The 26,553-nt window shown below is 42.2% G+C and overlaps 1 protein-coding gene across 4 annotated transcripts in view; it reads left to right on the forward strand.

Annotated features, from left to right (window-relative positions):
• Window positions 1-26,553, forward strand: part of LOC115588510 (radixin) — a 44,445-nt gene that overhangs the window by 11,507 nt on the left and 6,385 nt on the right. For 2 of the 4 annotated variants that reach the window (XM_030429155.1, XM_030429157.1), the window contains exons 2-10: window positions 1,014-1,114; window positions 16,194-16,277; window positions 21,260-21,355; window positions 21,772-21,894; window positions 22,544-22,695; window positions 23,228-23,311; window positions 23,432-23,578; window positions 25,140-25,236; window positions 25,334-25,497. In XM_030429155.1, the coding sequence (XP_030285015.1) occupies window positions 1,103-1,114; window positions 16,194-16,277; window positions 21,260-21,355; window positions 21,772-21,894; window positions 22,544-22,695; window positions 23,228-23,311; window positions 23,432-23,578; window positions 25,140-25,236; window positions 25,334-25,497 (959 nt within the window). In that variant the 5' untranslated portion in view covers window positions 1,014-1,102. Of the gene's footprint in view, window positions 1-860; window positions 930-1,013; window positions 1,115-14,079; window positions 14,116-16,193; window positions 16,278-21,259; window positions 21,356-21,771; window positions 21,895-22,543; window positions 22,696-23,227; window positions 23,312-23,431; window positions 23,579-25,139; window positions 25,237-25,333; window positions 25,498-26,553 lie in introns of those variants that run through there. The other 2 variants (XM_030429156.1, XM_030429158.1) reach the window with 2 other exon arrangements.

Genomic DNA, 26,553 nt, shown 5'->3' on the forward strand with positions numbered 1-26,553 from the left:
GTTGTGCGCTGTGCCGGTAAAAGTCCTGATACACTTCTGCCATTTTAACTGCAGTTGGACTGAGCTGAAAAGACTGCGTGTGTTCCTTTGGGTGACTCTGAATAACAATTTGCTTGGAAGACAGCAAGCGTCTACCGGATTCAGTTCACATCCAGGCCAATTTCAGTAGTTCTTCTCACCGATGCACGTTTTAACACAACTTGGAAATAAGCTAAAATTGTGCCACCGTCAACGCAACAATGACTGATTGCTGATGTTTTTATGCAGGTGTCTGTGTTGTTTTCTGTTTGGGAGGGGGCACAGTTTGCCCTCACTAATCAGCAGCAAATGATGTCTGACTTGTAAACTGTGTCAATCTCATCCGCACATTGTCGATTGTTATGCACATTTTTTTCTGTGGATTTCTGCTTATCTGGCTTTGGCACATGAAAGTGGAACCTCAATTCCTAATGCCGCCTACAGAGCTCTGATTGGCTGGCTTGTTTTTCCAAGTGTGGAAACAACCATCGGAGAGCATGTCAGTAATAATCTGTTAAACAAAAAAAAAACAACAATTTGACAGTTCAAGGTTTTCACATGCAAGAATCTTCTGCTTTTGTCAGTTTAATATCAGCATAAACTGATTATATTTTGACTTACAACTATTCTCTGGCATTTTAAGGACTAAACCAGTGACAGATGATCCTCATGAAATGAAATGAAAAAGCTGTGTAGTCTCCAATTGAGTTGTCTTTTCTTTCCTGCCTCCTGTCAGTTTTGCTCGTTATCTAACTCTCTCTCTGTTCTCACTCTTTCCCTGTTTTTACTCTGACGTTTGGATCTTGCCTTTGATTGTCTCCTGTCATTGTCTCTCTCAACAGTGACAACAGGCGTCACTGAACATACATAGAGAGAGGCAAATGAAATAAAATAGACAGAGAAAAAGCAAGGTACACTGCGTGACATCTTGAAGGACACACTGTGATGTTTACGTTGACGTTGGTTCATATGTTTCTGTTGTTGCTGTGTTGCAGGAGCTGGTGCCCCGTAGAGAGGAAGTAAGACGGAGGACGAATTCTTTCTGTTTTCTCAGCAACAGGGGACGGGCGGAGAGAGGAGAAAGATGCCCAAACCGGTCAGTACCAGACAAATATAGAGATTAATGGCTGATTTGCAGCACCACCACCACCCCTGAGCACCTCTCATGAACAGAGTTGCTGCTGGCACTCCTATTCTTTAATCCCACCTATCTGCTGCATTCCTCAGTATCAGATTTTCCGGGCTGCAGAATTCCAGGGAATAGTTGGCATCATTTTATAGTTAATACACGTGTATGAATTCCCTGTTTTAGAGCATTTTTGCATGTGAGCTCACTTTCTCCATCCTCCATTCACTGCAGCTTCTGTGTGAGTTAAGATTTTTGTTAATTTCTTAAAGCTGTGGCCTGTAACTCCTTGTAGTTAAAAGATCCCATTGTCGTGGCGTCTACATGGTTGACGAAGGACTTAGGACTTACATAAAGTAAAGTGGACTTCCAATAAACTACCTCTGACTCGAACTCAATAGTAAATGCATATATGTTGTTTCTGAATAGAGTTGGTGTTAGCCAGGCCCACTAGCCACTGCCTTGGGTAACCTTAATGTGACATGAAGCTGCAGACAAAGAATTTCTGGGTTTTTTTCCACTCGCACATTTGGGTGTGCTGGGTCAAACCATGCCGAGCCGATTTACGTTTCCATTATCACTTAAACCATGCGGAGTGGTGCTGAGCTGGGCCTGAGATTGACCCTCTCCGGAGGAAAGTCAAAGTGCGCCCAACCAGCAGGCTGCATGCATGTCTCGCGACCACAGTCAGCCGGCATTGACCCCCTGTCTCACACTTAAACAAGTGTTGCAAGACTCAACTCATATCTCATATCACTACTCTTGTAGTTTAAAGTTTGAAGTTTCTCTCCTGTGTCACTTAAATTTCAAACATCTGCTGTATTTTACCATTTCATCATTCAGCTGTTTCATGAGTCTTGTTAAGTTACTGCTAATTAAAGCCCAACATGATGTTGATCCTTATGTAGTGAGAATTTGTTGTGAGGTATTTATAGGAAATGTAACTACGGTGTACGACGGGAAAAAAAACGTGAGCTTTGTTGCCAGTGATTCTGTGTGCAGGGAGGAGGAGTATTTACAGCTGCTCCGTTGACCGTTAGTCACAGCCATCGACCCGACTTCAGCTCAAGGTGAGCGCATTAGTTAAAGACACGCCTTGTTTTAATGAACATGCGAATCCCTGCCACACTGGGCTACCGCACGGAGTCAAACCGAGTTGAGCCAGGCCAGCACATGTGTATGGAGAAGCGCCAATACTCTGCACGTATAAGGGATCTTACGAAGTGATGAGACGCAGCCGGAGTCTGACTGCATCAGCCGTCACGCTGATCTCAGAAGTTCACACACAACTAACAGTTTTGAGTCACAGATACTCAATTTGGTTCTTTATAACATCAAAGACTGAGATCCTGCTGTAAAAACAGAGGCTAACACCATGAACTGGCTCTTTACTGATCGCGGCAAAGATTATCAGTTTAGCTTAAACTCAAACAATGCTTTCTGTTTTGACCTCATTGAATAGTACTCAGGAGGTTAAAGTTCCTGGCTCAGAAGAGAGGTTGACTGTAAGTTCAGGACGGCTTTCAGGCACTGATAAGAAATAGGTAAGAAAGAAATAGAAATGAGCCATTGTTCTTTATTCCAGCTAACCACACTGGCTATATCTGTTTTTTTTTTAATGTGAGCCCAGAGCCTGTCATCAGCTCTTCCAGCCAGAGGTAATGTGTTACAGGAGTGCACAGAGTTTTGGGAAAACACGCACTCACATAGTCGGTCACTTTGTGGATCTGTCCTGTCTGTTGAAAGGAGCGAACACAAAGAGGGCTTTCTCTGCTCTATTTTTGGGACTGAAGGACAGTGGGAGCTTTCATGTTGCCCTGACACAAACACATACAGGCTGAGTTTGCACTGCAGCTTAAATAACAGGATTATAGTTTGAGGGCCGTGGAGCCATTTATTATATTACCTTTACTGTGTTTTTAACCTTGGAGGCACGAACAGAAACTCCAGGAGTCTTCTCGGTGATAGAGCCTCAGAATGGAACCTAGCTTTGTCCTGCAATATGACTACATCCATGATTCGAGGTCACAAGTTGGATGTTTTAACATTTTAAATTATTTTTTATTATTATAGCAGTTTAACAAGGTCTGACAAAACTGAAGACAAGTGATTCCAGAAATTAGAGAAAAATGTTGAATTCCTTTCAACTCTCTAAAAAAATTATATTAAACATTTCTGCATTAAAATATAAAACAAACTAGACCTGTGTTGTTTATACAATTGAGTTGTATATTTACACAGTCCCAAACCCAGAGAAATCTGTAGTATTATTAAAGGTAACAGTGGGTTTCATTTCGGTCGCCTGTCACAATAAGTTCCAGGTAAACATCAGATGACAAGTCAACGAGTGAGAAAGGCAGCGGGCAAATATGACTAAACGTAACATAAATAAAACTTTAAAACATGACCTCGTCTCTGAACATTTCTGCTAGGGTAACATCAGGTAGATTTTCATCAGCAGTGGTGGTAGTTTAACAATAACTGTACAATACTGTCATACTGCATATGTGAAAAAAGTCGCACAAAGCCTTTTGTGGCTCCAGAGGAGAAGCTGCACGTCATCTGATAAACTGCCTCTAGTTGTGTCCCTCAGTGTCTAAATTGCATTGTGGGTAATGTAGGCGACAGGTTTAAAAGAAAAGTTAAGTTGACATTGAACTCCTGTAACACTGTTGGACTCATTATGGACGGTTTGAAAACACATGATCAAAATCGATGCATCAGAACCAGAGAGATCACCTTTTTTATTCCAAGAAAAAAAACACACAACAGAAGAGGTGACTCACAAGTGACATCACTTGAGGCAATTTATCAGATGACATGCAGCTTCATTTGGAGCCAAGACCTGTTAACACACTTTCATGTGGAAGATTGGTGGAGTGACCCTTTAAGCAACTCCTAAGCAATGCCCGACTGTAAACCTACTCCAAATTCTAACCAAACCAAAAATAGATGGATAGAGGTCAGTGAAAACTACAGATTGGATAGGGAGCTTGTAGTTGCAGGGTGTTTCACAGTCCTGTACGCGCTGGCGGCTTACACACTTAGCTACAGCCAGCTATAGCGATTGCACCGAGCCCCCGGTACATCAATCTCAGTAATGGGGAATTAGGCCAGGTCCAATTCCTGGAAAGAGACCAGGGACATGTGATTGGAAAAGTAACGAGAGGATGGGAGCTGAAGAGAGAGGGAGAGAATGAGAGATAGAAGGTGACAGAAATGGAGTGAGGAAGATGAGAGGAGAGGGGATGACATGAAAAAGCTCATAGGAGGAGAGAGAGAGAGAGAGCGAGAGAGGAGCAAACATGCAATAATGAGAAACATCAATGCAAAAGAAATCAGTGGATTGAATGAGAGAGGAACAGCAGGTGAAAGATGTGTCGGGAGATAAGAGATAGAGCCTCGTGGATGCACAGGTGGATGGGTAATCTACAAACATAAGCAGAAGAGAAAGTTGGAACGATGGAGTGGAGCTCTGATGATCCAGACACACCGTAGGGAAGAATAAAGGCGCACAAAGGGATAAAAGAGGATTTGGGAGAGGACTGAGTGACAGGCACTTTGTTCATATCCAGTCCAGAAAAACGACACCCAGGCCGCCCTCGAGGGGAACTCCCACTCCGGTTACATTAGGCTATACTTTGACATTAAGCCGAGCAGTCGGACGGTAAACACGTCAGCCCTTTCACTGCCTCGTCAGGCCATTTCTCTGGTTGTTTTTGCCATGAAAACACTTAAATGTCACACTGGATTAAAAGCTCAAACCGAGTGGCCCCAGCAGGCCCGCTTTCTAGGCTAATCATTGAACAAGTAAGCTAGCTTTGGCTCCATCAGCTCGAAGCTAATGTCAAGCAACAAAAGAACAAAATATAGAGCGGAAAAAACACTTTGACAATATTGCAGGTGAGGTGAGCTAACCACGCACCAGAGCAACAAAGAGGCTGTGTTTAGTTGAGCCACTCAGAACCAGTCTGTTGTCTCCCTGAAAGGCGAGACAGGCTATGAGCTAGCTAGCCTGAGGCAGGCCATTAAAAAGTGAGTTTGGTCTGGACCGTGACCCTCCTCAAGGCTCTGATTTAATGGTGTTTTTGTGTGTGCATACACCCCTAACATAACACGGGTGTCCCCTGGTACTCACAGCTTTCATGTTGTTCAAAGGGGGTCTGTACAAAAGGCACTCCGTGTCAGCAGGCCAACCAGAAAGGGAATGGTGGACAAACAGGAGGTGATTTTATCAAGTTAGGAAAAGGAAATACCACGAAACAATCTTATCTGTTCATGTATTGTTTATAGTATGTGTTGGTACACAGGGCTATGCCAGAGAGGGGATTTTTTTTTCTATATTTCTATATTTAAAGGATTAATTTGCAGAGTCCCAAAGTCAAAGGTTTAACTTGTGTTCTAGTGGGATTCAGAGTCACATTTCTTGCGTCTTGTGAAATCACCTCTACACAGTACTACACAGCTAAGCACAGCACAAATGTTTTCCCCCTTTATTTCAGTTCTCCTGTTTCTCCTGCATGTACTCACCAGCAGTTCAGAGAGGTCAAGGGCAGGGTAAAGTAGAGCAGCACCTTTGAAACTGATACAGATTAATTGTTTGGCCGAACAGCACTCTGTGCTTTCATATAGACACTCGGACTCTGAACACAAATAGAGTATTTGTGATGATCAATTTTTATTCCATTTCTTCCAAGGTCTGAAGAGTATTAAAAGTGTTTTCTGACTTGGTTTATAGCAAGACAAAAGTTGGACCAATGTGGATTGGCCTTAAATGTGTCTTCTGTAAAGTTTGTTATAAGGAACTAAATCAAGATATGATATGTAGATAATTAGTCATATTTGCTGACTCCCCAATAATGATGTAAGGAGGATGCTCCATTCATGGAATATGTAATATCGTTAAACTTTAGGGCTTGGCAATATATACAACATATATTGAAATCGTGATATGAGACTATACACTGTCTTACATTTTGGATAACTTTATAGCGTGATGTGACACAATCATAACACAGTGGCTGCATTACATTAAAGTGATGCCATTTACTTACCAGACTGGTGTGCGTGTTCTCAAACCTTTTTTTTTTTTTACCCACTTACACATTATTTATTTATTTTTATTTAGTATTTTGTAAAAGTACAGATATTATCCTTAAGATATTGTTGCAAAACGATATCAAAGTCGGGCCCGTTTGGTCAAAGTGATTGTCACCTTCCATTTTTATTGATTATTACAACAAATTGACATTTTTCAGCAAGCTTTTTGTACGCGCTTTCCTAGTTTATGAAACTGATTTTGCATAAAAGGGGCAACGATTGAGGTGATAAATGTGTTACTGGAGGACAGCGTTTAGCTGGAGGCAGACTGACCCCTTTACAGCTGCAGACAATGCTTTTGAGGAGGGTGGAGGACAAAGAGCGGAGACATGAGAAAATGAAAAGGGAGAAAAAAAGAGAAAAAAATATATTCTACTCATCTAACAACACACCCTGAGGGGTTAAATGTTGCTGGATAGGTTGTATTGATTTCCCATATGTTTTGGTCAGTGTATGCATCTCCCTAAAGGCAATGTGAGTGTGTGTGTGTGTAGGATCTGTGTTAGAGCGCATAGGCCTGTGTATGTGTCAAACCTCATGAATAAAAGGTGCGTACACGTGTTAATACATATTTATTTGGTCAATATGGCACTTACAGTGTGCGTGTGTGTGTGTGTCTGAATAAGCATGCATCAGGCCTGTTCTTCCAGGGTGTGATATGCAGTGGGACGTCGTACATTATTGATTTATTGCTGCGTTTTGCACATGTTGCCCCTCCTGGCGATGGTGTCCCTGGGGGCTGCGGGCTGGTGGAGGGGGGGCAGCAAGCCTGCACCGGAGGCTTTAAATATTTCAGAGGGCCATTTTCATTTATATAATGGGAATTATCCAAGTCACTAAATCTAATTAGAGGGAGGGTGTGAAGTTCACCGCCTCTCCCACCGCCTCTCCCTAACCCCCACTAAATTCACCCACTGCCTAATGGAATGTACTAAAAAAGCTTTATCGCTAAAGCATTGGGATAAAACATGAACATTAACTGCACTCGAGGTGATATACAGAAGTACACTACATGGCCAAATGTATGCAGACTCCCCTGTACATTTGGTGTGGCGCAGTTTGTAATGGTTCAGTCTTGACCCCTCGGTTCAATTTCAGGGAAATATTAAAGCCACGACATAACTGAGATCTTGACTGGCCTGTGCAGGGCCCTGAACTAACCCAATCCAACACCATCAGGATAAACTGGAACACCAACTCAGAGCCAGACTTGACCACCAGTTATCAGTGGTGGATCTCATTAATGCTCTTGTAGCTGAATGGGAGCAAAATACATCCAGCCAGGTTCCATGTTTGGGTGTCCACATGCTGTTGGCCATGTAGTTTGCATTCCATTATGAACACAGTCATTAATCACACATAGCTACAGCGATTAGTCAATGCTAATTAGCGCTGAAGCAATTGATCAACTCTTTTAATTAGTTGAATCGAGTCACATGGGTATCAACACAGATCCGTAATTATGTCGCCGATCAAAACCAACGTGCACCAGACGACATGGCAGGTACACTCACAAGTTTGTACAAAACAACGGCGTAAGTAGCCCTGCAGTAAATAGCAGCGGTCGCCTCACAGTCACAGGAGGAATGTCTCTTTCTGTCTGCAGAGCAAGATTGACAGGAGGGTAAGAGCGAGGGCAGATTGTCCACAAGTTAACTGTTCACCGATGGCGTGTTTCCTGCTGACAGATTCCAAAAATTGTAAAATGCTGAAGTGGGTCGGCAGACATACTTGGGCAGCTGTTATATATATATATATATATATATATATATATATATATATATATATATATATATATATATATATATATGTACACCACAGGTTTTACCCACCCAAGGAAAATAAATGTTTCTGAAACACTTGGTGTTGAAAGAAGGGAATGGGGCCATCAGCACGCCGCTTTGTGCCGTGTTCAGTTACGTAAGGTCGCGGGCCGTCATAGAGCACGATTAATCTGCGCTATTTTCAGACACATTATTTTTTTCTGTAATGAATTAATTAAAATGAACGTGTTATATTGAAAGCCCTGATTATTATTATTACTTGTGTGCTGCCTATCACTCGTCATTCTTGCATAGAGATGTATTCTTTTTACTCCTCCTGCTCCGATCCAAGCCAGCCCACAGATCTGTGAAAGAAAAAGATGTGCTGCTCTCGGCTCCAGGACTGAGTGGACTTGTGTGGTCTGACACTGTGCTGATGGATTTTCTCATACATCCTTGATGCCCTCTGTTCGTAACAGCCTTTATGAAACAAGCCAAAAAAAAACAAGACTGATAAATGCTTAAATTAATATGTGCCAGGACTAAACTAATTAAAATAGAAGCGTGGCGCGGGAAAGTGTTTTGACGAGGAAAAGCCTGGGCTGAAAAGAGGAGAGGTGAGGAGAGAACGAGTGGCGGAGGACACAGAGAGGAGCGGAGGTGAAGAAAGGAAGAGTGTCAGGGAGGGAAATGTTAAGCAGATGAGTGTAAAGAGTGGATGATGGAAAACCGATAAGAGAAAAGGTGAAAAAGGCAGTGTCGCCCTGGTTGCCTTTAAAGCTTCTGTTAACCGGCTTAGCTACCAACAGCTTTTAATTATGGCTGTCTGAGTCTCTCACACACACACACACAAACACAATCAACAGGTGGGCCGTGTTGCGTGGGCGGCCTCTGCCTGTACACACTAGCCTACTATTTAGCTGTCACTGGTTGTTATGAATAACACGGAGGCATGGAGGATGCTGGTAAACACAGCCAGCCACACTGAGACAGACGCGCACGCTCAGTATTCCACAGAGCCTCACGGGGAAAGATTTGGCTCTGCAGCTCTGCAGCTTTTTACACTGCAAAATCATGTATCTTAATAAAAACAATCCAACAAATAAATATTTCCCTCTATTGTTTATGGAAGCTTCGCAGTAGCTCGCACCTGTGTGGCTCATACCAATTTGTACATTTCTGTTTTTGATTATTTCACAGTCCTGCTGTCACTCCGGAGGTCATGACATTTTCAAAACATATGTCAAAATTATCCTCAGACAAAAAAGGGAAAACAATGATGTCAAGCAGATGTAAAATGGCGAAAAGGCTCAATTTCCTAAAAGCTCTATAAGTGAGAGGGGCATGATCTGTGCTGGTGTCGCTCCAGGACCGTCATTGCAACCAACCGATCATATATTTGTTATGTCGCAGCTTCGCAATTCAGAAAAAAGACCAGAAATATTTGCACATGAAAGAAGTTATTCGTTCTTACATGTGCTGAACATTGTGAAAGGGTCTGTCCTTACCTTTCCGAAACTTACCACGTTTTTTTTGTTGCCTAAACTTAAACCCTAGTGTCAAAATAATAATTGTACTCTAACAACAACTATAACAATACTTGATAACACCTCTGTAGTAGGTCCTGATATCATTAATGTAAAATGCTGTGTGATAGGAGTGGTTGTTTATAAGACACTGAACCCCCCTTTCAGTGTGAAGATTTGTATAACTATGTTAAGTTAAAACACACCGACAGTACTCCTGATCCGCTCTGGAAACCTACCTGAAAGCAGAGAACTCACTGCATCCCTGTAAATAATAATGATAATAATAATTAATATTAAATGATTCCCAGCTGAACTTGATTATGTTATCCGTGCAAGTAGATTTCCATGATGAATATTGTAGTACTGATGTTTGTGCTGGTCTTGGCGGTGTTTGCAGCAGTCTGAGCAGTGAGTGCTGTGGCATACGCAGAGGCAGCAGTGATCATAACTAATGGATTACTTGTAGTACAGGACTGCAGATACCATATTGGTATCTTTTTGTGTATATGTTACACAAAATGATATTTGTATGTCCCTGACACATGCAGACAGAAGAGGGTGTGAGCGGTATCAGTCAGCCAGCAGTGGAGTGAAGGACTGTGGTCAGCAGTCAGGCTCAGGCCGCCTGCTTTATCTGCTAACGTTTTGTTGCTATCAGCTAGAAGACATGTTGCTCCCACTCTGTATCTGTGTGCAGTCACACACATTCACACACAATTCCCCCCCCCACAGACACCAGCACATTGTATCAGAGGAGCTCTTTTTACTGCATTGCACAAAGAAACTTGATGTTATTAGCTCTGCATAGAGCTGCAGAGTGTTTTCATGATTAGTGTTTGCTTTCTCCCCTCGGTCGTGTTATTTTGCTGAGACCGACATTTAAAAGAAAGTAACTCCTTGTTTTAGTAAGGACCATAAACAGCGTGTGTGATGTATATTTAGGATATGAGCATAAAATCTACAGAGATTATGTTGTTAATGCTTTAATGTTAAACTTGCTGAGAGTAAAATATAAAAAAATCCTTGATATCACTTTCTGTACATCTTTTTGTGTCACATAACCTTCTCAGATGTGGGGATTTGCTGCTTTTCATTTAGAACTGAATATATTTGAGTTTTGGACTCAAACAAGAAGCAATTTGAGGGCATTACATTATCTTTAGTAAGTCATGTTGACCATTTTCTCTCTGTCTTCTGATTTTATTTCTGGACACAAGGATGTATCAATGCAAAATAAGAATACAATATAAACAACTGTCAAATTAAGAGATGATTTAAACAAATGGAATAGGCAGCCCCGACAAACTGAACTACAGATTCGATGTTCTCGTTGCTGTTGTCCGCCTGTATCTCACCTCTGAGGAGTCAATCCTCTCCAGGTCATCCTGTCAAGTGTTAAGTCCCTCTCTAAGAAGCCCACGAGGCTTTGTGGAAAATCACATTAAAATCAGCCACAAGGACTGTTGCTATGGCGACTTTATCAGCAGCACAGAGACACATGACCTGTTATGATGCATTCACAAAAACAGCCATATTGTGTGTGCATGTTGTACGTGTGTGAGAGGTCACCATATGGCTTCACTCCCATACATACACACAGATGTCTGCCTTGCTGCGGCACACACACACACACACACACACATTACACACGCCACCACTCCCATATGGTTGTGTTCTCATACTTTCCCAACATCTACTGTCCAAACAGTTTCTGCAATCCTGGCACTCCAAATATAAGAGCATGTGTCACATGAGGAAGGAAATATTAAGAAGCCTTTCTTATAGTCAGCACCTGAATCATTTAAACGGCAGGTTGTTAGAAAGGCCTGCAGGAGACAATGACGTGAACCAGATAACAAAAGGAAAATAATGAAACAATGAAAGAAGATGAGGTGACCTAAACTCACTATTCCTTCTTTATCTTTATCAAATGTGGAACACACACAAAGCCAAACCTGTCTTCTTCTTCATAAGTACTCGTACGAGGACAGCAACACGTTAAAGCAAACAGGGTTAAATGGAAGCATGAACAGCATGAATATCTTCAATTCACTAACAAAGACCACGCCAAAGGCTGTTTGGAATACGAACAGAAATGTATTACTCGTAATGGACATATGTGAGATACTGGGAGGGAAAAGGTCGAGGGATGGAGTGGATGGAAGGATGAAGGGATGATTGGGTAGGGGTCGAGGGATGGGGAAGGGGTCGAGGGAAGGACGGGTGAGGGTTGAAAGAAAGGGAGAGAACCTGGTAGGATGAGTGGATGGAGGGGGGAGTTCGGCGAGATGATCGGGAGGAACGTAGTGGGTGTTGAGACGCTAAGTGGGGGAACCGTCTCTAATCTCTTCGTGAGACCCAGTGGTTCCTGTATATGGATAAGAGAGAGAAAACAAAAAGAGAGAAGGGGATTGGGAGGGAGGGATGTAGAGAATTAGTCAAAGAGGGAGTGAACGGATGAGGTGTGCTTAAATATGTTTTGGGCGGAAATGAGATGAGTTCGGGGCGTGGTCTTTGTTCCCGAACCTAGTTATAAAACTTCATTCATGACTTCACTACAGTCGTGTCATGGATTTATTTAAACTGAAGGGAGGTTTGGTCAGAATACCTCTCTCTTTTTGATAATCATTGAATTGGTTTGCGTTTTAGGGAAGAAAAATCTAAATGATCTGATTCCAGCCTCCTGAATGTGAATGTAACACAAAACAAGACATTTGAGGACGTCATCTTGGTCTTTGGGAAACACCAATTGATGTTTTTCACCATTTTCTGACAATTTATATACCAAACAAGACGACAGATTAATTGACAATAATTGCAGCTTTAGAGATAATCAGTTTGGATATGTGACTATCAAATAAAAATATTTGCCATTTCTTTTGTTTGCAAAGACATTGCGGTGTGTGTGTGTGTACAGAAGGCATGGTTGGGGGTAGAGTGCCGTTGCTTTTGTCTGAAGAACATGCTTTGCGCGAGTGTGTGTGTGTGTGTGTGTGTGTGTGTGTGAGACAGACAAAGAGAGAGAGAGAGAGGAAGACAAAGACAGATAGACAGATAACGCCTGAGGTGAACGGAGCGCATCAATCATAAGAAACAAGCAGACAGAATGTAGCAGACTTATAGATGGCTCAAGTGACCTGAATAACACACACACACACACACATACACAAACACACACACACACACAGGCACTGCTGATGCAGCAGTTTTGTGCCTGAGGCAGGTTGCACGTTTTAACTGTACCATTGTTGCCCTTTTCTCATCTGCTCTCTCTCTCTCTCTCTATGTTTTTCTTTGGGTCTCTCGCTCTCCATCAGGGTTTCTCAAGGACAGTGTTGGTTTGCTTACTGCAGCACAGAACAGCCTAATGTATCACACCTGCAGTGGGATAGGATAATACACACACAACCACACACACACACACACACTCAGATAAGTGTGTTTGTGTGTGTAGTCCGGTGCTGTGAACAGGGAGGGGTTGCGGTCAGACGCTGGTTTGGTTTCCACGAGCACTGCTGCTGGTTTGAAGCCCGGTGTTCTTGTGATTTCTTGCTGCAACATTATACACACAAACACACACACGGATACGCACTCACACACGTCATTACGTCATTGTCGGAATTCAAGTTTCACAATCGGCATGCAGGTCGTCGTAGCAGCAGTCCTGAATGAAGTTTCCAGATGCTGATATGTGACTGTGAAGTCACACCTGACTGCACGCAACTCCCACAATCCCTTTCTTTACCGACTTTCGTTCTTGCGCCTGGATTCTTATTTTTTCCATGTCACCTCACTGCTGCCTTCCCAGTGGCAATAAAACATCTACTTATTTTATCATCATGAATAATTCAAGATCATGCGCCTATTTTTGAGTTCAACTTCTGTTTCAGCTTCGGGATAAAATCACCATCGAAAAACAAATAAGCAAATAGAGTGCAGAGAGAGTGAAAACAGGCCTAAGAGGAGCTCGTTCATTACAGTATTCACACTGATGAATGTGTGTATGTAGATTATGTTACACAGTCACAATTTTTGATGCTTTCTTATAATAATAGCACTTTCACTAACGTTAAAGCGAAACTCTCGCCAAAAAGCAACTGAGGCTTTATTTGGGATTGAATATGAGTCAAACCTTCGTGTAAAAGCATAATTACGACGAAAGAGGCACCTTTAAGATTTACCGTAGTTTCGGTTTTGGGCACGTAAATTTTGAACGGGAGAGCTAGGGGCACGACACGCTAGCATCAAAATCGCTATTTTTAAAACACTAAGAAGGCTCGACACAGCATGAAACTTTGCTCATAGCATCACCAGGGTCTCTACTCATGAACAAGAGCATTGAGAACATTGTTTGTGTACACAGAGTTTATGAAAAAGAAGGTTTTTGAACTACTCACGTTAGCTGCTGCATCTCCTGCGCGTTGCCGTCACGCCAGACAAAAAGTGTCGATCCCTGAGTGCGACCTGACAGGCACGCTTGAGGAGCGGTTCACCGTTACTCTCCTGCCTGTCAGGTCGCACTCGGGGATCAACACTTTTTGTCTGCCATGACGGCGACGCAGGAGATTCAGCAACCAACGTGAGTAGTTCAAAAACCTTCTTTTTAGTAAACTCTGTGTACACAAACAATGTTCTCAATGCTCTTGTTCATGTGTAGAGACCCTAGTGATGCTACGAGCAAAGTTTCATGTTGTGTCGAGCCTTCTTAGTGTTTTAAAAATAGCGTTTTTGATGCTAGCATGTCGTGCCCCTAGCTCTCCCATTCAAAATTAACGTGCCAAAAACCGAAACTACGGTAAATCTTAAAAGTGCCTCTTTCGCCGTAATTATGCTTTTACACGAAGGTTTGACTCATATTTAATCCCAAATAAAGCCTCGGTTGCTTTTTAGCGAGAGTTTCGGTTTAAGTTGGAGAACTGCTTCACCTGTGTGCCACAAACGTCGCTGTTGGTTAGATATCAGAGACTCTAGCAGAGCAAACAGAGTGCTTGAAATGAGCACAGCAGAAACATTAGAATACTAGAAAGGGTACGTCACAACCACTATATGTCTTTGAATGTTACAGTTACGATTGAAAATGACCACAGAAATAACAAGTTTGCCAGTTGAGCATAACAATGAAGTGTACAGTAGGAGCCCAGTATCTTATTGAGAAAGATAAGATAAAAGATAAAGATAAAAAAAACTGCAAATGAGTTTGAAAATAAGACATGCACACTGCATTTAGAAGTAAGTATTCTAAACTGAGAAGAAGTTGAAGTGTGTGAAATAGCGGCAGATGTTTGCGTTGATTTGAATAAGCTGTGATATTCATCTGTAGCACTGGTTGATTCATCCTTTCTCCCAATCACTCATGACGTGGCATGTGGTGATGTTTTTTCCCTCTCAGCCCCGTCCATTTGGACATCGTTTATCGGCTTGCCTCAGAAATGACACATTCGCCAAATGGCTGTTCTGGTGCAAACTTTCACTCCTGAGGTGTTTAAGTGCAGATGGCCTGTGGAGCCTGAAGAGCCAGTTGAAGTGCTTCTTAGAGCAGATGTCATTGTCTTTGTGTTCGCTCTGCGTGGCCATCTCTCTTGTCTGTCATCTCACAGACAGTCTTTTTATGTTAAACATGACTGCGTGGGAAGGTATTTTTAGTAGGCTGCTGCAAACGCTCAGTAGAGTTCCTGATAATTTCCCCTCATTAGAGTGAAGTGAAAGTGACTTCCTCTCTGGGCTTCCTGGCAGGAGGAGCAGTGTAAACAGCCGGAGCCTTACATGGACACTGGCTGTAACACAGAGTGTGTGTGTGTGTGTGTGTGTGTGTGTGTGTGTGTGTGTGTGTGTGTACGTGCACTATGTGTTAGGCATATTTATAGAAGTCTGACTAGGAAGACACAGTGCTGGCACCGGCTGTCCCGTGAGCAGAGGGTCACAGTTGGTCAGGCTTTACTTCTACTTCTTCCCCAGTTTTTGTTCTTTATTTTGTAAACCTTTCCTTTAGATTTTGTTATCGACTCTCCCATCACACGTTTTGAAGTTATTTCACAATTTTTCTTAACATTTTGAGGGTTGTTGTTTCACTCCTTTGCACAGTTTGTTGTACATTTCTTCTTTATATTTTTTCCATCTTTTACTTTGAAACAATGTTTACGTCTCCACATTTTGTTTCGCCTTTTGTTTAACATTTCTACTGTTTCATTTCACTGTTAATCTCCTGTTTTCACTTCAGTATTCATTTCTTTTGAATGGCTTTTTAAAGATATTTTTCCACCCTCTCCATTCAAAGCCAGTGATCATGACTCATTCTCTGTACAAAGCCCTACAATTTCAGGATTCAGGTTTTCTCCAGTCAGCCTGTATAGTGTAAGTTCACTGGGTTCAGAACTACTGAATCATCGGACTACATGCTGTATGTTTCTGTGTGTGTGTGTGTGTGTGTGTGTGTGCGTGTGTGTGCGTGTGTGTGTGACTCCCAGTGCCACGTCATGCTGCCATTGAATTCAGCATTTCAAATATACATTTTTCAAATAGTCACTGTACAAATGTTGTAGTTATGAAGTTAAATAATGAACAAATAAAAATGAACTTTAAACCGTGTAGCAGGAAAGAGAGAGCATGTTTATGTGAATGATAAACCTAACTGATGTGTTATTTTCCTCTTCTCTGCAGATCAATGTGCGCGTCACCACCATGGACGCTGAGCTGGAGTTTGCCATCCAGCCCAACACAACAGGCAAACAGCTCTTCGACCAGGTATGAGACACACATGCTGTCAGCATGATTCATATTCAGTTCAGTTGTGAGGACGATACAGCAGTGACAAGAGTGCAAAATATACATCTGTCACCGGGCGGGAGGAGAGAGTCAGAATTCAACTTCACATTTGGTCTTTCAGAGGGACCTCTGTGGCCGGGGGGAAGAATCACATTGTTTGTTGTTTCCAATCCTAATGAAAAGCAATACCGAAAGTGAGTGCGTGTGTGTGCCAGTGGGTGCTGGGCCGGGTTTGGGTCGGTACTGGTTCTGTACGAAGATGACGCACAAAGTGCTCATTGTCTGAACTGGCGGCTCTCAGGAGACCGTGGATGTAAGTGCTGGGTGGATGGTGTGGGTCTGTGTGTGAATGTGTGTCTGGGAAGTAAAAGGGCAGCTTTCAGCATTGTTTCATGTCAGGCTGGAAGGCTTGTTGAGGTTGTGGTGACGAAGAGGAGGAAGACGGCATGAAAGAGAGAATCTTTGTTTTCAGTTTTTTTACTCGCTCTTGCTCTTTTGATTCTGTTCTGCTTTATAGTACGAGATCAAGCCACAGACAAGCTTTAATCCTGCACAGGACAAGTCTGAGTGGCCTGAAAACACTCCTGTCGTATCAGAGTAAATCATGAGTTGTTGGTAAGGGGGAAGAATGACTGTGATACTTGAATCGGTGAATTAGGAGGAGTATTGACTTTACTAGACATATTATTTTGCTAACATTTAACAACTAATGGGAGCTAAGTTTGACATTATGCTGATGTTGAGGGTTAGCTGAATGAACTTTATGAAAACAGGTGGCAATTTAACAACATAGTTTACTACAGCAAATGCAAGTGATATCAAAAATACTATCTTCAAATCTCCTACTGTAAAGGTAGCCTTGTGTTTTTTTGAATATTTGTGTTAGTGAGCCTGCTTACTTCACCACACCTTGGCTAAGGCTATTGCTAACTAGCGTTAAGGTAAGTATGAAGCTTTAGTGCTGACTGCAACCCCGATTGCAAGCAAAGTAGCGCAGGCCTTGATTTAATGATGACAGATGAATAGCATTAACGAAACAAGCTCAGTCTCACCAGCAGCAGCACCTGCTCCCCCTCACTGCCCTCGGCTGTGTTTGTGTGTCACTGGAAAGCAGAAACATAGAAAACAAGTCAGATTGCAGAACATGAGTTAGCAACATTTCCACCTGAATAGTTAGCGGTATCTGTGTTAGAAGGGTTTTGTATTTATTTGTTATATTGTGAATTAGCTAGCCAACCCCTCCAACACAACTATGAAGAAAAGTTATTGGTTTTAATTATGATTTCATGCCCTCACCCACCATCAGTCAACTTAAATGAGAACAAATTAAGGTTAAGTATGGAGAACCCAAAGAAACGTTCTCTTAACAAAGAGATTCTTTGAGGAAAGTCTTTCAAAGTAGCATTGTGGAACCATACTTTTCTTAGAGCAGTAGCTGTTGTGAAAAACTGTCCCGTGAGTGCTGGGTTGATCAATCAAGTTATTTGACAGAGACTTGGATTGATTTAAGCATCTTGTTAAACAGCATCACCAAATATTTGCAGGTTCTCAGAATTCAAAAGTGAAGATTTAACTTTGGTCGGAGTAAACATGCTATTTGACGTCCTTTGGCCCTTGGGAACTAGTTTCTCACAAATGTCTGATATTCTATACACACACAAAAAAAATAATCAACAGATTAAGAGATGGTGAGAAGGGTTTGTTACACAGGCTTGACTCGGGGATAGGCGAGGAGAGCTGACAGGTGTAGAAGTAATGACATAATGATAGAACCCGGTGGTGGATGACGGTGTGCAGTGTCATTTGTCCATCGTCAACTAAAAATAAATGGAGGTAAAATAGATACCCCCTGGATGTAAACGACACAGAATGATCACCAGCGTGAGCAAACATACAGGAAGCCTCTGCTGAAATCATGTGACATCCTAAAGGAACACATCAAGTTTTCCGGAGCTTGTAAGCTGACAAACCCGGACTGATTCAGGATTAACAGCTTCTGCTAATTATATTTCTTCAGCATGCACATGCGCTGTTGTCTCCTTGTGGTCACTCCGCTGCAGCGTGTTGAGGTCACATACAGTCCAGGAGTGACGGGTGAGCTGTGAGGTAATGAGTCATGCAAGAAGCCTTCAGTTGGACCTGAAAGCTGTTCCATTTTTAAATGGTGCACATTCACATGAATGAAGAGAGGGCGTCCATTGATAAAGAGGCTGTCCGGCTAAATATATAACCCCTAAGCTCTCTCTCTCTCACTCTCCCACGCACACACACGCACACGCACAGATGAACACACTTAGCGAGATAGGAAAGCTTTTTAATCAAACTAGCCCAAACACCAGAGTGTAAGCCCTCAGGGGCGTGAACACTTTGATGGACACACACACACTTTTGTAAGTTGTCTGCATGAACACCACAGTTGCCCCAACAGCCTAATTCTTCTGTCCCTCTTATGTTCCCCGTCTTTCCTCTCCACTCCTCCACTTATTATTCCCTCTCTCTCATCCCGCAACCCCAAATCTGCATGCTGAGCTCTCAGCATCCGCATAGCTGCCTCTGCATACCGCATTCCCAGCCCCACTGGAGGCCCTGTGTGTATGTGTGTGTCTGTGTCTGTGTGTGCGCGCGCTGTGATTGGTTTTACAGTTACTACTGCACCAACGTTTTTTGGACGGCTTGCCTTTCTTTATGCCTGTGATGATTTGATACACATGGGCTTTTAACGTGTTTATGTGAGCATGTCTTTCTGTGTCTTGAGCTTGAGCGAGAGTTAATTATATGTCAGTGAGTGCCGTCGTATTGACTGTGTAAATCACATTAGAGTCTGAGTAAGCACCCGCATCCCCTCAGGGACTGTCTCTCTCTCTCTCGCTCTCTCTCTGTAAATGGGACAACAGTTTGTGAATGACAAAGTGTGTGGGAACGTTTGAGAGAGTAGGGAGGGAGGACGGAGTCAGACTTGAAGGGGAGAGAAAAAAAAGGAGAAAAGATGAGAGGGAACGGATAGAGGAAAGAACAGCGGGGGCTGGATGAGCACCACAAAACTGTTACCTTGCAGTTTTCCCATCAGATGAGCTGTCCTGATGTTGTTACTCTGTTTGTATGCTGCCTCAACATCTATTAATCATAGACAGTAAGTCTAAATTGAAATACACTCTAAAGTCAGTGGAAGGATGTATCCCAACACACTGTGATGACACACATAGGTTTGTGGACCGCTGTTTAGAGGCCTTTAGAGGTCATCACCATCTTGTGTTTTTTGGAGCCAGAAGTGACCATATTTAGATGACAGGGTGGAGCTTGGGGGGGATTTCTTGATTAGATCTGACTGAGAACCCGAGGACACACTGTGGTAACAACATCTATCATAAACTAGCCTTGCCTTAAAGCGCGCCCTTCATTTATTGTACTCTTAATGGGATTTTATTGTGATATACATATATGGTGATATGAGACTATATTTTTTCTCAGATTTTGGATCTCTTTGTATCATGATATAACATCAGTGTTGTCCTCCCCTGGTTTTAAAGGCTCATTACAGTAAAGTGATGTCATTTTCTGAGCTTACCAGACGGTTCCACTTGTTCTAATACTTGTGTTTTCCCTCTTTGTCACTATATCCACATTGCTGATGATTCTCATTGTGTAATAATCATCCCTGCAATATAGATCTTGAGTTCTTTCATCAAGTATATTTTGATGATTCATTTTGTCACCCTGTCCTGGCATTTATGAAGTAGATTTCGAGGAGATTTCAATATATTGATCTATTTTGTATCACAATTTAGCCATAATTAAGCCAAGTGAGAAGAAGGGTCATTTTCTCACAAGCTAATATGCAATCAGATATCTGTTTGAGACCAGTAGAGTCACCTCACTATTAGAAAGAATGCAGGTTTACACACTTTGCGTTGGTCTACATTTATATAGTTAATGCTGTGTCCTCATAATTGTATGTACATTTGGTGCTAAGCCTGTTTAAAGCATATAGTTGTATTTTAGACGATAGTGTTTTGCCAAATTTGTGAAACATGACAAAGCTCCTCGCACAAAGCCAGGTCCGTGAAGAAATGGTTTACTTTAACTGCCTGCATACAGAGTCATGGCTTACATCTGTGAGATGAGCTGGGACACTGACTCATCACCCGCCATCAGAGGAGGACCTCACCTTTGCTCTTGTGGCTGTATGTAAGGAAGTCCCTGCAGCCATGTTCAGAGATCTGGTGGAAAGTCTCTCCAGAGGAGTGGACGCTGTCTTAGCAACCGATTACAGTAATCAAGATCATTTCATTAGGATTATTTAACCAGGACTGACATCAAAATGATGGCTGTGGTCACTTTAATGTCGCTTATAAAACAGAATCATAAAAATGGATGACTAAATAATAAGTCACCAAAATGAAAAACGGATTTTATCAGACGAGGTGAAGAGATGAAGAATTCAGGAGTCTCACAGCCGGAGGGAAGACACTGCTCTGCTTTAGGGGTGTGAGGTTTGGCTGTCTTTATACATGGCTCTGGTTTTCACATGCTTCTGGACAGTGCACTAGACATTCGGTCCGTTTGGTGTGACATTCAGCCTTTGTCTGTGTGGAAAGCCAAAGAAAATGGTCCTTAAAGCGCTAACGCATGCAGAGTTTAATTATCAGTATTCCACAGAAGAGACTGTAATGCCTCCACATAATTACTGTCAATAAATGACAGCGATGAGATGATGCACAGGCTTTACCTCCTCCTGCCGCAGGTATTGAGTGCGACCATTGTGGTTTCCCTCAATGGATTGCTCGTGATTATGTCTTCACAGGGTGTTAAATCAATGTGAAAAATGAAGTCAACCAGTCATAAAGCTTTCCCATAGAGAGTTTTGTCTTAATAAATCATAAAACTCCAAAGAAATGTTCGAGGGAAGCTTTTCTATATGAGCTCAACTGAAAGCCTGATGAAAATCCTTTGTGTGGTTCCAGGTGGTGAAGACGGTGGGTCTGAGGGAGGTCTGGTTCTTCGGCCTGCAGTACACAGACAGTAAAGGCTACGTCACATGGCTCAAACTCAATAAAAAGGTAAGAGACTCTAAACACAACCAGTCAAAGACTTTCTGCTCACTAGTTCATCTTCCATTCATGTGTTCATTCATGATTCGTGTGAATAAATAAATTCCCAAAACTTGAAAATATGACGGTTTTGAAAGCCTGTTTGCGATAAACACTTATCCCCCTGTGGTTTGGACTGTATCATGCTAGAAAGCTGTGTGTGTATGATCTCACTTTAATATTCAGTTTGGTCCAAGCTTTAATCCTGTGTGTCTGAAACCAGCAGCAGTAAACCATGTTTATCTATTTATGTCTCTTTAATCTTGTTTTAAATGAAGACACAGATTTTGATCACTTATTTATATGTTTACATACTGTGAGGACATGTGAAGGGTAAGAGAAAAATGTGGTGTGTGTGTGTGTGTGTGTGTGTGTGTGCTCTCCAGGTGACCCAGCAGGATGTGAAGAAGGAGAATCCTCTGCAGTTCAAGTTCAGAGCAAAGTTCTTCCCAGAGGATGTTTCTGAGGAGCTCATCCAGGAGATCACACAGAAGCTCTTCTTCCTGCAGGTACTGAACGACCAAGAGATCACTCAGCCTGCCAAGATGCTTTGGTGGTTAGGTCGACTGAAATCACACGACCGTGAGGTTGACATATGGTGGAAAACTGGGCTATGACTTACAACTCTGTGAGCAGGATTTTGGCCTCTTCTAGATGAGAATTTGGCAACTGCCAAGTAATAAAGCTGGAATGAAATTTAATGTGTGGTTTTACTTCCTAATTTATATCAAAATGCTGCCAATTTTAGACTGTAATGTATCAGACAAAGTTCTGCTTGAGTTTAGCATTCAGTGTTTGGAAACGTGTATTCTTTTTCTGAACAAAGACAGCTAGGAAACAGATTATACTTGGTGACATTCATTTTCACTTTTTTTCTTTTTTTTTTAAATAAAAGAAAAGTGAAAATGTATTCCTGCTAGTCAAACAGCCAGAAGATTTGGACTAATGTTTTAATGTCCCATATATATTATATATTCCACACGTGCAGACTGCTGCTTTATATATTTATATCTCAGGTTTACTAACACTAATCATCTCAGCATGGAAACCACCTGAAGTTTAAACTACAGACTACTACTGACCGCGTCTGTCTGTGTGTGTGTGTGTGTGTGTGTGTGTGTGTGTGTGTGTGTGTGTGTGTGTGTGTCCTCCTGGCAGGTGAAAGAGGCCATTCTGAATGATGAGAACTACTGTCCCCCAGAGACAGCCGTGTTGGTGGCCTCCTACGCTGTCCAGGCCAAGTATGGAGATTACAGCAAAGACCTTCACAAGCCTGGCTACCTGGCCTCTGACCGGCTACTGCCACAAAGGTACAGCACATATACATACACACTGTACTGCGCTGTACAACTGTACTATAGTATACCAGTATACTATACGAACTTTATACTGTAATAAAATACAAACTTATATACACAAGGGTTAACATCTAGAAAGGTGTCCATTGTTAGGATGATGTGGAGGCCACACTGTAGTCCATGAACTCCTAACTAACTTGTGTTACAGTCACCATCCTGTGGTGTTCAGAGGATGATCGACTGAAGGACGACACCAGCGTTGTAAATGAGATGTTCATACTGAATACAGGATAAAAGCACATTCGTTTAGAACAGCGACAGACAGTTTGAATGGGAATATTTCAGCAGCTCCGTAGATGTCCATACAGCAGGAGTTAATCACAATCGAGTATCAACCCAGATCACGGTTTACTTTACTATGTTCAGCTGGAGAACTAACAGCAAACATGTCAGTAACAGACAACTCTGCTCCTGAGCCACACTGGAAAACACGGTTGTCATGGTATTATGAGTTCAGTCTATAACTGTCCTTGTTGTCCTGCAGAGTCCTGGAGCAACACAAGCTGACAAAGGAGCAATGGGAGGACAGAATACAGACCTGGCATGAGGAACACAGAAGCATGCTCAGGTACGTGTGTGTGTGTGTGTTGAAAATCATGAATAATGAAGACAAAGACACATTTCTCGTGTGTTTAAAGTTGGTTCATATGGGATTTTTTTCTCCGTGTGTGTGTTTGTGTGTGTGCAGAGAGGATGCGATGATGGAGTACCTGAAGATCGCTCAGGACCTGGAGATGTACGGTGTCAACTACTTTGAAATCAAAAACAAGAAGGGCACGGAGCTGTGGCTGGGCGTCGACGCCCTGGGACTCAACATCTACGAGCACGAAGACAAGTAACCAGCCAATACACTTATATACAAACTCAGTGGCATCATTCATACAGAGTAATGAGGGCTACTTAGATTCATTCATTGCAGTTTCAAACCTCATCAATATTCAGTATTAATTAGTAACACAGTTTGGATTCAAAGCTTGACAGGACTCTTTTCCAGCATATGTGATCTGGTTGGTACGGTCTAGTCTAGTTAGGAGCCCTTCAAGGGTCACCAGATGAAGCTGAGGGTTCCCAAAATAGTTCACAGTTTCATCGCTTTGCCAATGACGTTCAGCTTTGCATCGCCCCCAAAGCCATCACTTCTGCAATTCACTCTACCATCACCAACTGCATCATCTAATTGAAATCCTGACTTCAAACCCACTTCCTCAAACCGGCTCCACCGTGCTCCCTTCCCCCCAAGTCCATAACCTCGGTGTCACGTTTGATCAAGCCCTCTCCCTCGACCATCAAACACATCGCCAACACAGCCTTTTTCCATTTCAAAAACGCTGCCCATCGTCCAACCCTCTCCTCTTTCTGCTTCTGAGACCCTCGTCCACGCATTCACCACTTCCAGACTGGACCACTGAAGTAGTCTCATCAACAGCTCATCGTCCAAAACACTCAAGAAACTACAATCTATCCAGAATTCTGCTGCTTGTCTTCTCACACACCCCGCACTCTCCATCCCCCAGCATCAGAGACTCATCCTCACTCGCCACCTTCAAGAAATCCCTAAAAACACACTTCTTCAGCACTGCCTGCAGCCACATCATCCTTCTCTGCTCTGTTCCCCTTCTCATGGATTATTCCATCTTTGTATTGTTTTCTTTGCTCTGTTGTTCTTTGTTAAGCTTCTTTAAGTATTCAAAAAGGTGCCATATAAGTCCAATGTATTATCATTATTATCATTATTAATATTAGTAGAGAAAGAAAACCTGTTGTTCTGCTGCACAAGATTACCCTCTTGTTTCTGACCATATGCGCATGAGGCTAAGCAGATGAGAACTGCTCCAGTTGATGTGATCACTCAAAACCTCATTGAAACTGGAACTGATGATAAAGAGGAAGAAAGTGAAACCACAAGAGAAGTTACTGTCAGTGACAGCAATAACGCCCTCTCACATAGTTTATTTTAGGAAGAGTCACTGCTGCAGTCGATTCACCGCTGCAGTAAGTGATGACTTGATTGCCGTTGACTTTACTTTTTCTCTTATGAAGTTATATGAAGTGGCAATGTGTCTTAATCTGAAATTTCATGGTTTGAACTTCCCTTCAAAAGCAACAAATTAGAACAATAACTTTGTCTTGCAAAGTATGTCATCAAGTGTTGCACCTGTCAGTAGCTATACTACATCTGGTGTAAGAACAGGAGCTGCAGACTGTCCACCTCCCTGATGACCTTGGATTGCATTTGTTTGACCACAGCGCCCTCTTTTGGTGATACACAGCACAGCTGTGAACAACCAAATAAAGAAGCTTTGTTCAGATGCCCAGCTTTTAAAAATAAGTAAAGCGACTGAATCATTCATCTACTTTTTAATCATTAATTAAAAATCTCCCCTCTGCTGCCTCAGGTTGTCACCAAAGATTGGTTTCCCCTGGAGTGAGATCAGAAATATTTCCTTCAACGACAAGAAGTTTGTCATCAAACCCATTGACAAGAAAGCTCCAGTAAGTGTTGGTACAATGTGTGATTTTTTATGTTTTTTTTTAATATAAAAAAAAAATAATAAAAATAAATAAAATCTGTCCTCTGTCTCTGCGCCAGGACTTTGTGTTCTACGCCCCTCGGTTGCGGATCAACAAGCGCATCCTGGCGTTGTGTATGGGGAACCATGAGCTGTACATGAGGAGGAGGAAGCCCGACACCATCGAGGTGCAGCAGATGAAGGCTCAGGCCAGAGAGGAGAAGCACCACAAACAGATGGAGAGGTACAGTACCCCCTGCTCTAATATAACTATAGGTTGAAATATAAAAGCATGTTTTCCTGCTAGAAATGGTAGTTTTTCTGTTTTTGCAGTGTTAGAATGAACATATTCTGGTACCACGGCACACGTACAGACTGCAGCTTCTTTACCTCTGATTTTAGAAATTAATCTGTACAGGTTATATTACATTTTTAGAAGAGTTAAAAAAAATAAGAAGGGCCTTCAGTTCAAATTGATCTGTTTTAATAATTTTCTAAATTAAACTGAAGTCAGTATAACAATGTCCTTCATTAGTCAGTAAACTAACTAATGTTAAAATCACGGTGATCCAGCTGGCTGTCAGTTTACGGCCATCCTGTTCTGTCATTCACTTAATTACTCTCTAGTAATCTAGCCTGACATGTGGAACATTTATCCAATTAATCTGTAATTGACCGGTAGCCTGTCAAAGGTATACCCCGCCTCTCGTCCGAACTCAGCAACGATTGGTTCCAGTCTGACCATTCAGAGGACAAACCATTGTAGATAATGGATGGGCAGAACTCAGTACACACCTGAATGGCTGGAGTTTAATATAATGGCTTATTAAACCAGAGGTCTGAAGTGTTTCCTGCTGCAAGAATTACTCACAAGACATGGATGACTGCGGGTACTGTTGTAGGCCATCGGCCACCAGGAGCGTCCAACCATATAAACTTTGATTTAATTGACTGATTGATTGGTTTTATTTAGTAATGTCACAATTTAAGAAATTACTCCCATAATAAATACCAAGGACACCTAAAGTACCAATATCATTGCAGCTTTGATTACTGTAAAAATCTCTTTCCTTGTTCAGTAAAAAAGTTCTTGCCTGACTTTAATAATGAACAACTTGATGTGTATCTGAAAGCTGTTCCAAGGCATTGCACCAGTGTAGAATAAAGAACTCTGCTGCATTATTCACTGGGAACAGCACTGGCCCTGGAGTCACAGTCACAGATCAATGGTTTTGGAGCAAACCCATTGATCATATTGTGATGCAGCTTCTGTTGTGTTGAGTTTGAGGAGATGCATTTA

Source organism: Sparus aurata, chromosome 9 (assembly GCF_900880675.1).
Source record: "Sparus aurata chromosome 9, fSpaAur1.1, whole genome shotgun sequence".
Lineage (NCBI taxonomy): Eukaryota > Metazoa > Chordata > Actinopteri > Spariformes > Sparidae > Sparus > Sparus aurata.